The sequence below is a fragment of the Somniosus microcephalus genome, chromosome 15 (assembly GCF_052327205.1).
Source record: "Somniosus microcephalus isolate GS21.2 chromosome 15, FLI_Smic_1.0, whole genome shotgun sequence".
Lineage (NCBI taxonomy): Eukaryota > Metazoa > Chordata > Chondrichthyes > Squaliformes > Somniosidae > Somniosus > Somniosus microcephalus.
Window position 1 is genome coordinate 108,573,104 of NC_141001.1, and position 13,664 is coordinate 108,586,767.

Consider the following 13,664-nt stretch of genomic DNA (forward strand, 5'->3'; position numbering starts at 1 on the left):
CTATCGAGATAAAGGGAAAATAGTTTGAAATAGCAAGCACAGATTTTAAAAAGGGCCAATATTCTGAAGCTTTGCTCAAATTTAATCCAAGGTGGGCAAGAAGAGACTCTGCAGCAATCTTTGCTCGAGATTAAATGGTTGGGTAGAATACGAGAGAGGGTAGATTAGAGTGAACTGGTTTGATGGACCAAGTAGCCCTTTTCCCATTCCATGCTTTTTTTTTGCTCTTAATAATGATTATGCAATCAGAGAAGTAAAAATTTAATTTAAAAATAAAATCTGCCTGGTGCTTTGAACTTTTACACAGGGCAAGACTGAACCCCTACCACCATCACTGTACTTGGGAAACGACAAGACAAAAATCGTGAAGCATTAACACATTCCAATTTCTGGCAGTACATTCATTCTTTTTAAGAACTAAACAAAAAAAGTGTCATTTCACTTTACGGGCGTGCGTGGAGACATTCCCATCAAAAATTCTAATGGTCACTGGGCTCAGCTGGTCCAACTGGTTCCTACTGCTCGGAGACGAAGTCAGCATATTAGGTCGGCTGGCAGCTTTAACAACGACCGGTCTACGATCATTGCTAAAACATCGATCAGTTTGGACAGCAAAATTTGCAAGACTGTGTTCCAACTGTGAACCGGTTACTATATTTTAAGGTATAATCTTACCTATTAATTTGTGAACGGAGTTATCCGGACTAGATATTGCCTGGATTTGACCTTTTAACACTGCCTCTTTCTCCGCAGTGAGTAGCGAGAAACCGTGTTGAGATAAGCAGTTATTTACTTCCACACAGATCTGCTCGCTCATACTGACCATAGCCTCAGCAAGGTTAAAGGAACTGTAAATGCAGTAAAGGTTTGTAACAAAAGCATTAATATTAATTTCCCACTGTCTTCTGTTGTTCTTTTTTACATGAAAATAAACTGTAATACAACGGTTTTAGTTTATCCAGAGAAGATAAACATTCCCAATACTAGGTACAGTCTCTGTTGGGCCAGCTGAATGTGGTTTCCGTTCCTAATGGGGCCCAATTTAATTTTCATTGATAGTACGAGAGGGGGAAGAGAGGAGGGGGGGGAAGAGAGGAGGGGGGGGGGAAGAGAGGAGGGGGGAAGAGAGGAGGGGGGAAGAGAGGAGGGGGGAAGAGAGGAGGGGGGAAGAGAGGAGGGGGGGAAGAGAGGAGGGGGGGAAGAGAGGAGGGGGGGAAGAGAGGAGGAGGGGGGAAGAGAGGAGGGGGGAAGAGAGGAGGGGGGGGAAGAGAGAGGGGGGGGGGAAGAGAGAGGGGGGGGAAGAGAGAGGGGGGGAAGAGAGAGGGGGGGAAGAGAGAGGGGGGGGAAGAGAGAGGGGGGGAAGAGAGAGGGGGGGAAGAGAGAGGGGGGGAAGAGAGAGGGGGGGAAGAGAGAGGGGGGGAAGAGAGGAGGGGGGAAGAGAAGAGGGGGAAGAGAGGAGGGGGGAAGAGAGGAGGGGGGAAGAGAGAGGGGGGGGAAGAGAGGAGGGGGGGAAGAGAGGAGGGGGGGGAAGAGAGGAGGGGGGGAAGAGAGGAGGGGGGAAAGAGAGGAGGGGGGAAAGAGAGGAGGGGGGAAAGAGAGGAGGGGGGAAAGAGAGGAGGGGGGAAAGAGAGGAGGGGGGAAGAGAGGAGGGGGGAAGAGAGGAGGGGGGAAGAGAGGAGGGGGGAAGAGAGGAGGGGGAAGAGAGGAGGGGGGAAGAGAGGAGGGGGGAAGAGAGGAGGGGGGAAAGAGAGGAGGGGGGAAGAGAGGAGGGGGCAGAGAGGGAGCGAGAGGGGGCAGAGAGGAAGGGAGAGGGGTATAGAGAAAGGGAGAGAGGCAAAGAGGGAGATATTATAAAGCTAATTGTAATACTGAGTTTTATGGCAAGAGTTATATAATATAAAACAAGATATAATGTGGAACCTATATGAAACTGTAGTAAGACCTCAGTTGGAGTAGTGTGTGTAGTGTTGGGCTCCACACTATAGGAAGGATACTGCGATGACAGAGAGGGTACAGCGCAGACCCACTAGGATATTGCTTGGTATGAAGAAATAAAAAAAGATAGATTTTAAAAAAGGATAGATTTTTAAAAAGAGGCTGTTCTTGTTAGAACAGAGGAGATTAGATGATGATTTGATAGAGGTGTTTAAAATTATGAAGGGTCGGGACTCAGTAGCTAGGAACAGACTGTTTCCAGTGGTTGAGGAATAAAGATCGAGGACAGAGCAGGACATTTCTTTTATACAGAGGGATTGCGAGGCTGTGGAACACATTACCAGAATTAGTGATTGAAGCAGAGATAGTGTCAATATTTAAGAATAGATTAGGTAGGCGGAGGAAGGAAAGGGATAGGGGGACTGAAAGGGCACATGGGTTTAGGGCCACTGCTTGTGTGGAAGATAAACACCAACACCGACTAGATGGGCCGAACAGCCTGTTTCCGTGTTGTAATCTCCATGCAGTTCTTTGAAGTTAAGATTTATGCAGCATGAGCATTACTATTTTAAAATAATTTAGGAGGTGAATTCCAAATCGGTGGAGGTTCGAGCAACGACGCCCACATCCCAAAACAAATTTTAAAAAAAAGCTGTTGGCAGCACATAATGAATCACTTACAGAGTATGCATGCCTGTCAGTAAGACTTTAATGATCCTCTTCAGCCTCTCCAGAAATCCCGATAGCCCGGATATGGCTGCACCCGTCATGTTGTATATAACCAACAGGACAGCGGCTGTGATGGTCAGCTGATTCAGTTCCCGTTGCATCTCCTTGAAACGGGATTGGTCCATCAGCACAGGCTAAAGAGGGGACAACAACAGGGCAAGTCACCTGTGCAGGACAAGCTTCAGCACAGCACCCGCTTCAGATAAAGTATCATCCAAGAAGATGCTTTCCTCATTTCTGTTCTCCCTCCATTATTCTCAGATTTAAAATGTTCTTCCCTTTTATGGCTCCTACTGTACACCAACTCTTGGCTACGGTGATGGAGCATGCTACCTGCTCCCAGGTGCTGCCAACTTCACTTGATCTGGCCACAAAGGATGCATTTTAAAAAAGAGGAAAGAACCTGAATTTATATAGCAACTTTCACAACTTCAGGACGTCCCAAAGTGCTTCACAGCCAATGAAGTGCTTTTGAAGTGTAGTCACTGTTGTAATGTAGGAAACTCAGCAACCAATCTGCGCACAGCAAGCTCCCACAAACAGCAATGTAATAATGACCTGATAATCTGTCTTTTAGTGATGTTGATTAAGGGATAAATATTGGCCAGGACACCGGGGAGAACGCCCCATGCTCTTCTTCCAAATAGTGCTGCGGGATCTTTTACGTCCACCTGAGAGGGCAGATGGGGGGGCCTCGGTTTAACGTTTCATCCGAAAGACGGCACCTCCGACAGTGCAGCACCCGCTCAGCACTGCACTGGAGTGTCAGTCCTAGATTTTGTGCTCAAGTCCCTGGTGCAGGACCTGAACCCACAACTGTCTGACTCAAGAGGCGAGAGTGCTGCCCACGGAGCCACGGCTGACACATTTACAACAAAGCATCAGTGAACAGCAGTTTCCACTTCGCACCGACACTAAAGCGGTTAGTGTAAATCTGGAGTGAAGGCCTGAATGGACTCCACGGTGAAGCAGAACAGGAACCTCCCCCATCCTGCCCTCTCCAGACACTCCGCTTCACTCCTGAATTAGGCAGCATTTACACTAACATTTTTGCATTGTGCTGATGCTCCAGCTGCAGTGTGCACGAACAATGTAGATGCACAATAGTGTGACCCTGGAGACACACTCAAATCACGCCCTCCCCTTCCTGTGGGATACAGCCAAGATTGCTTGTGGAACTGCAGGTGTAACCCCATGTTCCACAACCATCTGGCCCACCCTACTGGAGCATGTTGACATACCAACCATTCTCACTCACTTAATCCTTCAACAATTCAGTTATGTTGCTTATCGTCTCCGACCTGTAATAGTTTCCCCGAGGTCAAAAACTTTCAAACCAGTTGCAAGCGAAGAAGTCCCAATTTACACTTTAAAAAAAAAAAATTCACTTTCAGGATGTGGACGCTATTGGCATGGCCGGCATTTATTGCCCTTCCCGACATGCTGTTAGGGAGGGAGTGCCACGATCTTGACCCAGCGATGATGAAGGAACGGCGATAGAGGTCCAGGTCGGGATGGTGTGCGACTTGCCCTTGTCCGTCTAGTGGTGGAGGTCGTGGGTTTGGGAGGAGCTGCTGGAAGGCTTGGCAACTTGCTGCAGTGCATCCTGTAGATAATGAACATCGCAGCCACGGTGCGCCGCTGAGGGACGAGGTGGGTGTTTGGCAACACGCCGCAGGAAATCTTCCCCTGTAAATTTTGTTTGTGCATGCAACCTGCGTTACACATACATACTCCAAAAATGGTGCTTAAAAAGATAGTTTACAATAGCCTTCCTCGACGATTTGCTGCATCCTTTTTTCAATTCCTTCCGCTTGCAAAGACTTAATTCTCAGTTTCCTAGGCCATAAGCAGGCGCCATTTTTGAACTAAAAGTATCAACACTGGTTAACAAGGTCATAAAAAAAGCAAACCATGCACTAGGGTTTATTTCTAGAGGGATAGAATTGAAAAGTAGCAAAGTTATGTTAAACTTGTACTGAACCTTGGTTAGACCACCCTTGGAGTACTGCGTACAGTTCTGGTCGCCATATTATAAAAAGGATATAGAGGCACTGGAGAGGGTGCAGAGAAGATTTACAAGGATGATACCAGAAATGCGAGGGTATACATATCAGGAAAGGATGAACAGGCTGGGTCTCTTTTCTCTTGAAAAGAGAAGGCTGAGGGGTGACCTAATAGAGGTTTTTAAAATTATGAAAGGTTTTGATAGAGTAGATACAGAGAGAATGTTTCCATTTGTGGGGAAGAGCATAACTAGAGGCCATCAATATAAGATAGTCACCAAGAAATCCAATAGGGAATTCAGAAGAAACTCCTTTACCGAGAGAGTGGTGAGAATGTGGAACTCGCTACCACAGGGAGTGGTTGAGGCAAATAGTATAGATGCATTTAAGGGACGGTTAGATAAGCACATGAGGGAGAAGGGAATAGAGGGTTATGCTGAGAGAGTTAGATGAGGAAAGACGGGAGGAGGCTCGAGTGGAGCATAAACACCAGCATGGACTGGTTGGGCCGAATGGCCTGTTTCTGTGCCGTATATCCAATGTAATCCGATGTACAGTGAGGTTGCCAACTGTACTCAGGTGAAAATGGGGCAACAACTCCACTAAATGCTTCACCAGAAAAATTAGAGACACTGGAATAGGCAACAGTCTCGCTCAATAAAACAAAGGCATACAGGAAAGATTTCCTGGGTTCAATATTTGTTGCAAAATTATACATATTTAATAAAGGAGTTTACTGCAAATAGTGCACAAAAGGACTAAAGTGTCTGGTTTCCTTGTTATGGGATGGCCGATTATTGTGCGAAGGTACCAGCAATGCGGTTACACTGCAATGCCCTTCAAAGTCACCTAAAACCTACCCTTGGAGAGACAAACATTCATGCCAGCTTGAATCCATAACCTGCACACTTGAGTTTCACATAGGGGTAGAGTCTATGTTGAACTTAAGACTGTGCATTCACAGTGATACAGAGACCCGACTATCGAACAGGCAATGCAGGAGAGGAATGGCACTAACCTCTGGGAAGAGTTTGTTAGCGTGATTCCATTTCAGCAATTTAATATATGCATGGTTTAACACGGCAGTAGGGCACAATGCAGAAATGTCTGTGGCACCAGCCGCAGCTCCACCAAGCACACAAGTATCCGTGTCAGAGCTCAGGAATTCACTAGCTGCCTCTTGCAACCATTCTGTAGTGATCTCTAGTGAACCTGCGATAAAAAGAAATTCAAGTCATTATAAAAATAGAAGAGCAAAAAAAAATAAAATCCCGTATTGTGGGTTATGCAGTCCAAGTGCAATATCTCCCAATTTCACAGTCTTTCCCAGAGTGCGGTAATGTACCTATTTACCAGGGTCTTTAAAGGCCTTTTTATTTGGGGGGCGGGGGATGGAAAGGGGAGAGAAGGGCGATGGTAGTGGGTTAAGAGATTCCCATATATATCTTAATCTCATAGTAAGTCACTAACACAGATTATCTGGTCATTATCACATTGCTGTGTGTGGGAGCATGCTGTGCGCAATTTGGCTGAAGCGTTTCCTAAATTACAACAGTGACTACACTTCAAAATGTACTTCATTGGCTGTAAAGTGCTTTGGGACGTCATGAAGTCGTGAAAAGAGCTACATAAATGAAAGTTCTTTCTTTCTCAATCAGAAGATGCACTGCTTTATGAAGCCCGGAACATCATACTGTGTAAAGTTCAAGTGTGTGTCTCTTGAAGGCTACAACACCTAGCTGCTGTTAAGTAAACGGTGGATGAGTTCAAACAAATGTCAATTGAGAGACTGTGGCAATCCTGGATCTGCTATAGTGCATTCTTTTTGTTTTGAAGTGTGACACACAACGTTAAGTGGAACACTCAAAGACTTTATCACACCCTAATCATTAACCCATTCGTCTTTTTCAGATTCTGACTGAATTTCTCAGATCATAACCTCGGCCCCTATTATATTTTTATATTTTTTATCCACACTTTTGGTTTGTGCCTTTTCCTTTTTTTTCTTTCTCTCTCCCACATGGCAGCTGTCTCTCACACTGCCAGCGCATTTCACACTTCATCTAGAGCCATTGTTTGTTTCTTTACCTCTCCGATTACCATCTCGTCTCGCCTTGAATATCTCTCAATGTCTCTTCTTTGATCCCCTCCCCCATTTCCCAGCCCCCAAACTGCCTTTTAATCTTTTCATTTCCTGCCTTTTTTTCCTCAGTTCTGACGAAGGGTTTCGACCTGAAACGTTGACTCTGTTTCTCTCTCCACGGATGTTGCCGGGCCTGCTGAGCTTTTCCAGCATTTTCTGTTGTTATTTTGAATTTCTAGTATTGCCTTACAAGTCACCTTATTACCAGTGCCAATCATGTGGAGAGCTGGCTAGGAGAAATTCCCAAGCGAGATGAAGTGAAGATACAGTTATAACTAAAAAGATAGAGCTCAGTATTAACCGATATCAATTCACCTCCCCAAGTCCCCTGGTCAGTTTCTCCAATGATGTGACAACTATTCATGTTTAAATTATGGGATTTTTTTCTAAAAAGTGTAAAATTAAATCCTTTTTCACAACTTAATTTTTAGTAAGAGGTACAGATGATAAGATCACCAATTGCACTGCGTAATAAATCATGGCTGTGTTAACAAGATTCTTAACTCTTACCATGTTGTTTGTCAAAGAATTCCTGGAAACTCTTTCGTTCATAATCAACAGACTGTTTCATTAAGTGTGGTCGAATACTGCTAATAGCAAAATTCACCATGTCAAGCTTCATTAAATCCAGCACAGCAAAAATCTCCCTGCAAATAGAATACACAATTTTAGAACAAGTCACACTTTATTTTTCAGACTGCGACTTTCACAAGCGGTGGGGGGTGCGGCTGCTGGGAGCATAAATCTGGGCACCACGATAGTGTTCCCAATCTCACTGAGCCAGAAAAACGAGGCAAAACCATCATCAGAATCAGAAAACCAGCCATAATGCAAGTAAGCTTTACTTTTTAGAAAAACATCTATTTTGGACAAGGGTACAATCATTTAAAAACAATTTGAAGCTGCCTTTTAAGACTGTTATGGATCATTCTGTTAAATATCACTTATACTCTGATAATACCACGGGTTTTACGTCTGGGAGGTCTGGCCTTTCACACTGCTTGGAAGCAAAGACCTACAGTTCAGTCTGCCACCTCAGCCGTGTTTGGGCAACCACTTGAAGGTGTTCTGACACTGCTGGAGATGTACTCTGCGTCTCAAACTTCCAACTTCTAAAAGATTATTAAAAAGCACCAGCCATTCAACTGCACCATCTTTTGGTTGATTGGAAGAAAAAGCATCAGAAATGTCATCTGCAGTTGGAAGGTCAGGGAGCAGAGCTGTTATTTTCTGCTCCCACAGCACATCCAGTTAGTATAATCACATATACACACTTACATTAGAGGCACCTGACCTCTGCCCTATTTGGTACAGTAAAATCGGAGCAATAGACTACTTTACAAAAGGCAAGATATTGTTTCTGTTACAGAAGAAGCAAATGTCAGTTACAAAGTTTTACATCCAAACCCATGTTATTCACAGGTTTGGAGTCTTCAGCAACAGAATCCAATCAATAAATCTAAACTTTTTACACCTCCTTTTCCGTCTTCCCGAAACCCATACAAAATATTCCATCCATTAATTTGGATGGGAACTAATAAATCCATCTCTTGGGCAGCTCTGGGACTTGACCACAAATGGCAACAGGAGGTTTCCTGCAACAGCATGCCGAACAAGTCACCCGCAGTTGGTTATTTCATTTTATTCAATCAAGGCGGCCAAATGACCTGTGCGAGCCCAGCGCCACCCAAACAAACGTATGGCCATATGACACAGCTGACTGATGTGCCAGAATGCACACACACACACATACAAATTGAAGTTCGTAAGATTCTTCCTCAAGAGGAAAAACTATTCTTGGCTTCGTCAGAGCTTGTGTGTTTGTGGGGAGAGAGGGGCAGAGGAAGAAGTCACATTGCATTGGTCCCAAACGACTATTCTGCATAATTCATTTCAAAGTGTCAATTTAGCTTGTCACTTTGCCTGATCAATAATATGGCTTTAATGTTTGCTTTACATACGGTTTACATGTTGATTTTTTGTCTTTACTTAAAAAAACACTTTCCTTCCCTTCTTCAAGTTTCTCATTCCTCCGTTGACCAGTCACATGGCCGAACTGCTCCCAGACCTCTGTTAATATCACTCCCGACTACTATGATGAAGCCAATAAGTATGACTCACTGACTTTCCATACCTCCCCCGATCATATTAAGATTGAAAACTGGTCATTGTGAGGGGAGTAGGGAAGAGCAAAGAAACTGAAGGGAAGATGTATTAAGTTGCAGATTTCAATTTGTGTTCAAACACACTAAAGCAACAAATCCGCCATCGGGTTTCAGACATTTTATGATTAAATTTTAAAGTGTAATCTTGCCTGAACAACGCCACCACATCCGAGATGTCCCTGATGATCTTGATCTCGTCATCCCTGATAGGGGCGCAGAGCGTTGCCATCATCCCAATGATAAAGTCAGCCAGTTTTGGGATGTGCAAGGCGCCGTTCTCAGCCTCCTGCTTTATGAGTTCCAGATCCAGAACCTCATTGATTTGGTTCCTCAACCTGGTATGACCAGGCAGCAAGAATGACAAGAGACTCTGAGAAGCAATGTTGAAGAAGTTAGAAATTAGGTGGATATATCAGCAAAATCAAGATTATGTCTTGAAACACTTTTCAACGTGCATGGAACAAACCAGCCTGAAATATACTGAAAAGACATGTGTACATGCTGTACTCAATTTCAGAGGCCTTTCACTGCTAAAAGTACTGATATAATGTTTGCTGTTTCCCCTCCCAGGAATCCATAATTGAAAATCAATAACATGTCGGCCGTGGCTCAGTGGGCAGCACACTCGCCTCTGAGTCAGAAGGTTGTGGGTTCAGGTCCCACTCCAGGGACTTGAGCACAGAAAGCTAGGCTGACACTCCCAGTACAGTGCTGAGGGAGTGCTGCACTGTCGGAGGCGCAGTCTTTCGGATGAGACATTAAACCGAGGTCCCGTCTGCTCTCTCAGGTGGACGTAAAAGATCCCACGGCACTATTTCGAAGAACAGCAGGGGCGTTATCCCCAATATTTATCCCTCAAACAACGTAACAAAAACAGATTATCTGATCATTATCACATTGCTGTTTGTGGGAGCTTGCTGTGCGCAAATTGGCTGCTGCGTTTCCCACATTACAACAGTGACTACACTCCAAAAGTACTTCATTGGCTATAAAGCACTTTGAGACATCCGGTGGTCGTGAAAGGCGCTATATAAATGCAAGTCTTTCTTTCTTGCATTGTTATAAACACAAGGATTGATTGGAGAGGCAAGAAAGAGTTGGAATAGGTCAATATGAGATAAATAAAATTGTGTATATTTAGAATCACTTATTATCTATGGCTAGAAGATGGCTAGTGATGTTTATGGAGCTGCACCAGTGACAATTTATTAACACCACATAATAATTGCTGCCAATTTTGAAAACAACTTAATCCAGCTTCGTCTCCCACTCCAGTTTTCTCTGCACTATGTCACCTAAGTGGCTGTCCTTTATACAGATTACTGTACTTTGTAGGCCATCATAACTGATGCAATCTGGTCTTTGCTTCTCCACGCACAAGTTTCACTGGGTCGAGATTAAGACTGCAAAGCCGCAAGACATTTTCCCCCTCCCAATACAGCAATTTTGATACCAAATGCTGTTTCATGACCGCCCAGCTGAAATTGTCTGAACACAGCACGAGTGAAATTGGGATCGTCCCTATTTCTATGGATCAGTCCCACAGGCATGGTGCATTTATCCACAGATCCATTTGAAGAGGTGGCATGCTAATCCAACAAAATGGGTGCATTATAAATCACGCTATTCACAATAATGTCCTCCACAATCAGACCTGCGCAATATGTGAAAGCGCACTGAGGAATGGTACAGTGTGTATTGCACAGATTCAAACCTTAACCTCACGTTCCTCTGAAGCAGGCACAACCGTGGCAAAAAGCCTTAATGCATCAATAAATTTCTTCCATTCCATCAAGGTTGTCATAAAGCACAGCTGAGAATGTAAACTGTTCATTTCAACTTTTAAAAAAACTCTCCACATCAAAAAAAACCTTTAAGGATGCAAAATTCAAACCTCGATATAAATGATGTGCTCATGAATAAATGATGTGCTCATGAATAAATTCCAAACATTATTTCACTGAAAGGCTATTATGATAGGTAATTGTACAAACTTGCAAGGCATTGAACAATGATGTTAAAGCTATTGCTTTGGATTGTGTGCAAGTTGCCCCTGTCATCCTCTCTTCCTCTGGGTCATTGAGGTTTTTGCCTCTTCAATTTGGCTGGGGAGGCTGTGAAGGTAGACATGGGGTGGGCCACACACATGGGTTGGAGCTGTTGGCCAATAAGGAGAGCCTAGATTGCTTGTTATTTCCCTACTTCCAGGCAGTAAAATATGTTTTTTTAAAGAATTTGCTAGTCAGAAGCTGATCCATACAGAACAGGAAGAGCCTATGTTCAATCCCTATTATTTCAGGCATGGTACCGGGGTGGTTATGGTACTGGACAAGCAACCCAGTGGTCAACAGCTCAAATCCCACTGTGGCAAGCTGTAAAACTGAATTCAATAAATTTAATATCGTGGGCCAGCACCAGAATAAAATGGCCATGATGGTTGTAAAAACCCAACTGGTTCACTAACGGTAGAAAACCTGCAATACCACTCCCGCACTACATAGCTGACTCTTAATGCCACCTCAAATCTGTATCCCTCTCAAGAGAACACACCCCCACTACCTCCTCGGGACAATAGGAGCGGGAAAATCAACAAAGGTCGAGTGGTACTTGTTCTAAATACTATTCTCTAAATAGTAGGCAAACAAGGGATTACATGTTCAATATTAAATGTGGGTAAAGCAATCCTGAAATCAGACCTTACCTCTTTAATCTCACCTAGAAGCTTGATAGCATGGTCATAAATTGGTGGATCTTCACTCAGCTGTGCTTGTAAACTATCCCAGAAAGCTTTCTTCATAATGCCTTCAATTGTCTTCTCAAAACTGTTGAGAAATGATTGGAATGGTAGAATTGTTACAGTCAGTCTCAACTTTAATTTGACTGTATAACATGTATTGTTAGGTAGTTTACTTGCATTTAGATGGTGTGATTCTGTGAATTAAGGTCTATATTAAAGGATATATTAGCCAAACTAACTAAGAAAGTTACCAATATGCCAGCTCCTTTAACAGACTTTTATATCGGAACCAAGTTATCTTCCTTTACTATAACAAGAGAGTCCTTCAATTCTTTTGACCACAGGAGGCTTAAAGCATAGGCCCGGATTTTGTGGTGGGTCTCCTACTCGCAGCGTCAGAGCGCAGGTTTACGCAGGAGGGCCGCCATCAGGTAGGTGCGTATTCTTTTCGCTGGTCTCCGGCGTACTCCAGAGTTACGGCGCGGACCGCAATTTTTGGCCCATAAAATTCAGCAATAAGACCACAAAAGTCCTATTCTCCACCCCCACCCCCCCTTCCAAATATATGAACAGAAATACATTCCTCTAATGGTGTATGCAGTACCAATTTGCTACACTGCACTATTCTGTCGTAGAAAGATCTAGGGATTAGTGCTCAAGAGAATAAGAGGAGAGAACACACCCACTAACTACCTGCAAAACACTGGCGTTCAGTCAAACTGAGCATTTCTGGAGACCCCAGATTAAAGTATTCAACCCACAGGAAATATTTCAAGTATTTAAAGGCTATTTAAATACAGGAAACTCTCTTTTAACCGGCACCTAAATAACCGGAAACCTCTCTTAGCAGGCAAAATTCAGGAGTAGGTTCAGGCAAGTTTTACTTTATATTAGTGGCCGTGTAACCAGGGTTCCTGGATCTGTGGCCGTGTAACCGGGGTTCCTGCACCTGTTGCCATGCAACCAGGACTCCTGGATCTGTGGCTGTGTAACCGGGACTCCTGCACAAGTGCCGTATAACTGGGGCTCCTGCACCTGCGGCTGTGTACGGGGCTCTCGTACCTTAGTAAGTATACCTCTCTGTAATCCGGACTTTTTGATCAACCGGCACCACGCCGGTCCCGTCGGTGCCGGATAAGAAAATAGTTTCCTGTATAAGCTGCAGTCCTTTTAGAATATCTTGGATCTGGTACTGTGTAATGAGACAGAATTAATAAATGATCTCATAGTAAAGGATCCTCTAGGTAAGAGTGATCACAACATGATTGAATTTCAAATTCAGTTGGAGGGTGAGAAAGTTGTATCTCAAACCAGTGTCCTGATCTTAAACAAAGGCAATTACAATGGCATGAGGGCAGAACTGGCTAAAGTGGACTGGAAAAATAAATTAAAAGCTAAGACAGCTGAAATGCAGCGGCAGACATTTAAGGAGATATTTCATAACTCTCAAAATCTTTTTTTCTCACTGGAATTTTTTTGTTAAGAGAAGGGAGCACTATCCGTGGCTAACTAAGGAAGTAAAGAATGGTATCAAATTGAAAACGAAGGCATACAATGTTGCCAAGATTGGTGGGAGGCCAGAGGATTGGGAAATTTTTAAAAACCAGCAAAGGATGACTAAAAAAAGAGAAAATGAATTATGAGAGTAAACTGGCAAGAAATATTAAAACAGATAGTAAGAGCTTCTACAGGTATATACAAAGGAAGAGAGTAGCTAAAGTAAACGTTGGTACCTTAGAGGATGAGAATGGGGAATTAATAATGGGGAACGGGGAAATGGCAGAGACTCTGAACAAATATTTTGAATCTGTTTTCACGGTAGAAGACACTAACAACATTCCAATAATGGATAATCAAGGGGCCACAGGGAGGGGGAACTAAAGACAATCACTATCACTAAGGAAAAAGTACTTGGTAAAATAATGGGACTACAAGACAACAAGTCCCCT

At 43.7% G+C, this 13,664-nt stretch overlaps 1 protein-coding gene across 4 annotated transcripts in view; it reads right to left on the reverse strand.

Moving 5' to 3' along the window:
* tcp11l1 (t-complex 11, testis-specific-like 1) overlaps window positions 1-13,664 on the reverse strand; it is a 40,670-nt gene that overhangs the window by 12,975 nt on the left and 14,031 nt on the right. For 2 of the 4 annotated variants that reach the window (XM_086008242.1, XM_086008243.1), the window contains exons 4-9: window positions 11,680-11,800; window positions 9,128-9,348; window positions 7,324-7,460; window positions 5,689-5,882; window positions 2,617-2,798; window positions 676-848 (exon numbers count right to left, since the gene is read on the reverse strand). In XM_086008242.1, the coding sequence (XP_085864368.1) occupies window positions 676-848; window positions 2,617-2,798; window positions 5,689-5,882; window positions 7,324-7,460; window positions 9,128-9,348; window positions 11,680-11,800 (1,028 nt within the window). Of the gene's footprint in view, window positions 1-675; window positions 849-2,616; window positions 2,799-5,688; window positions 5,883-7,323; window positions 7,461-9,127; window positions 9,349-11,679; window positions 11,801-12,777; window positions 12,908-13,664 lie in introns of all 4 variants that reach the window. The other 2 variants (XM_086008245.1, XM_086008244.1) reach the window with 2 other exon arrangements.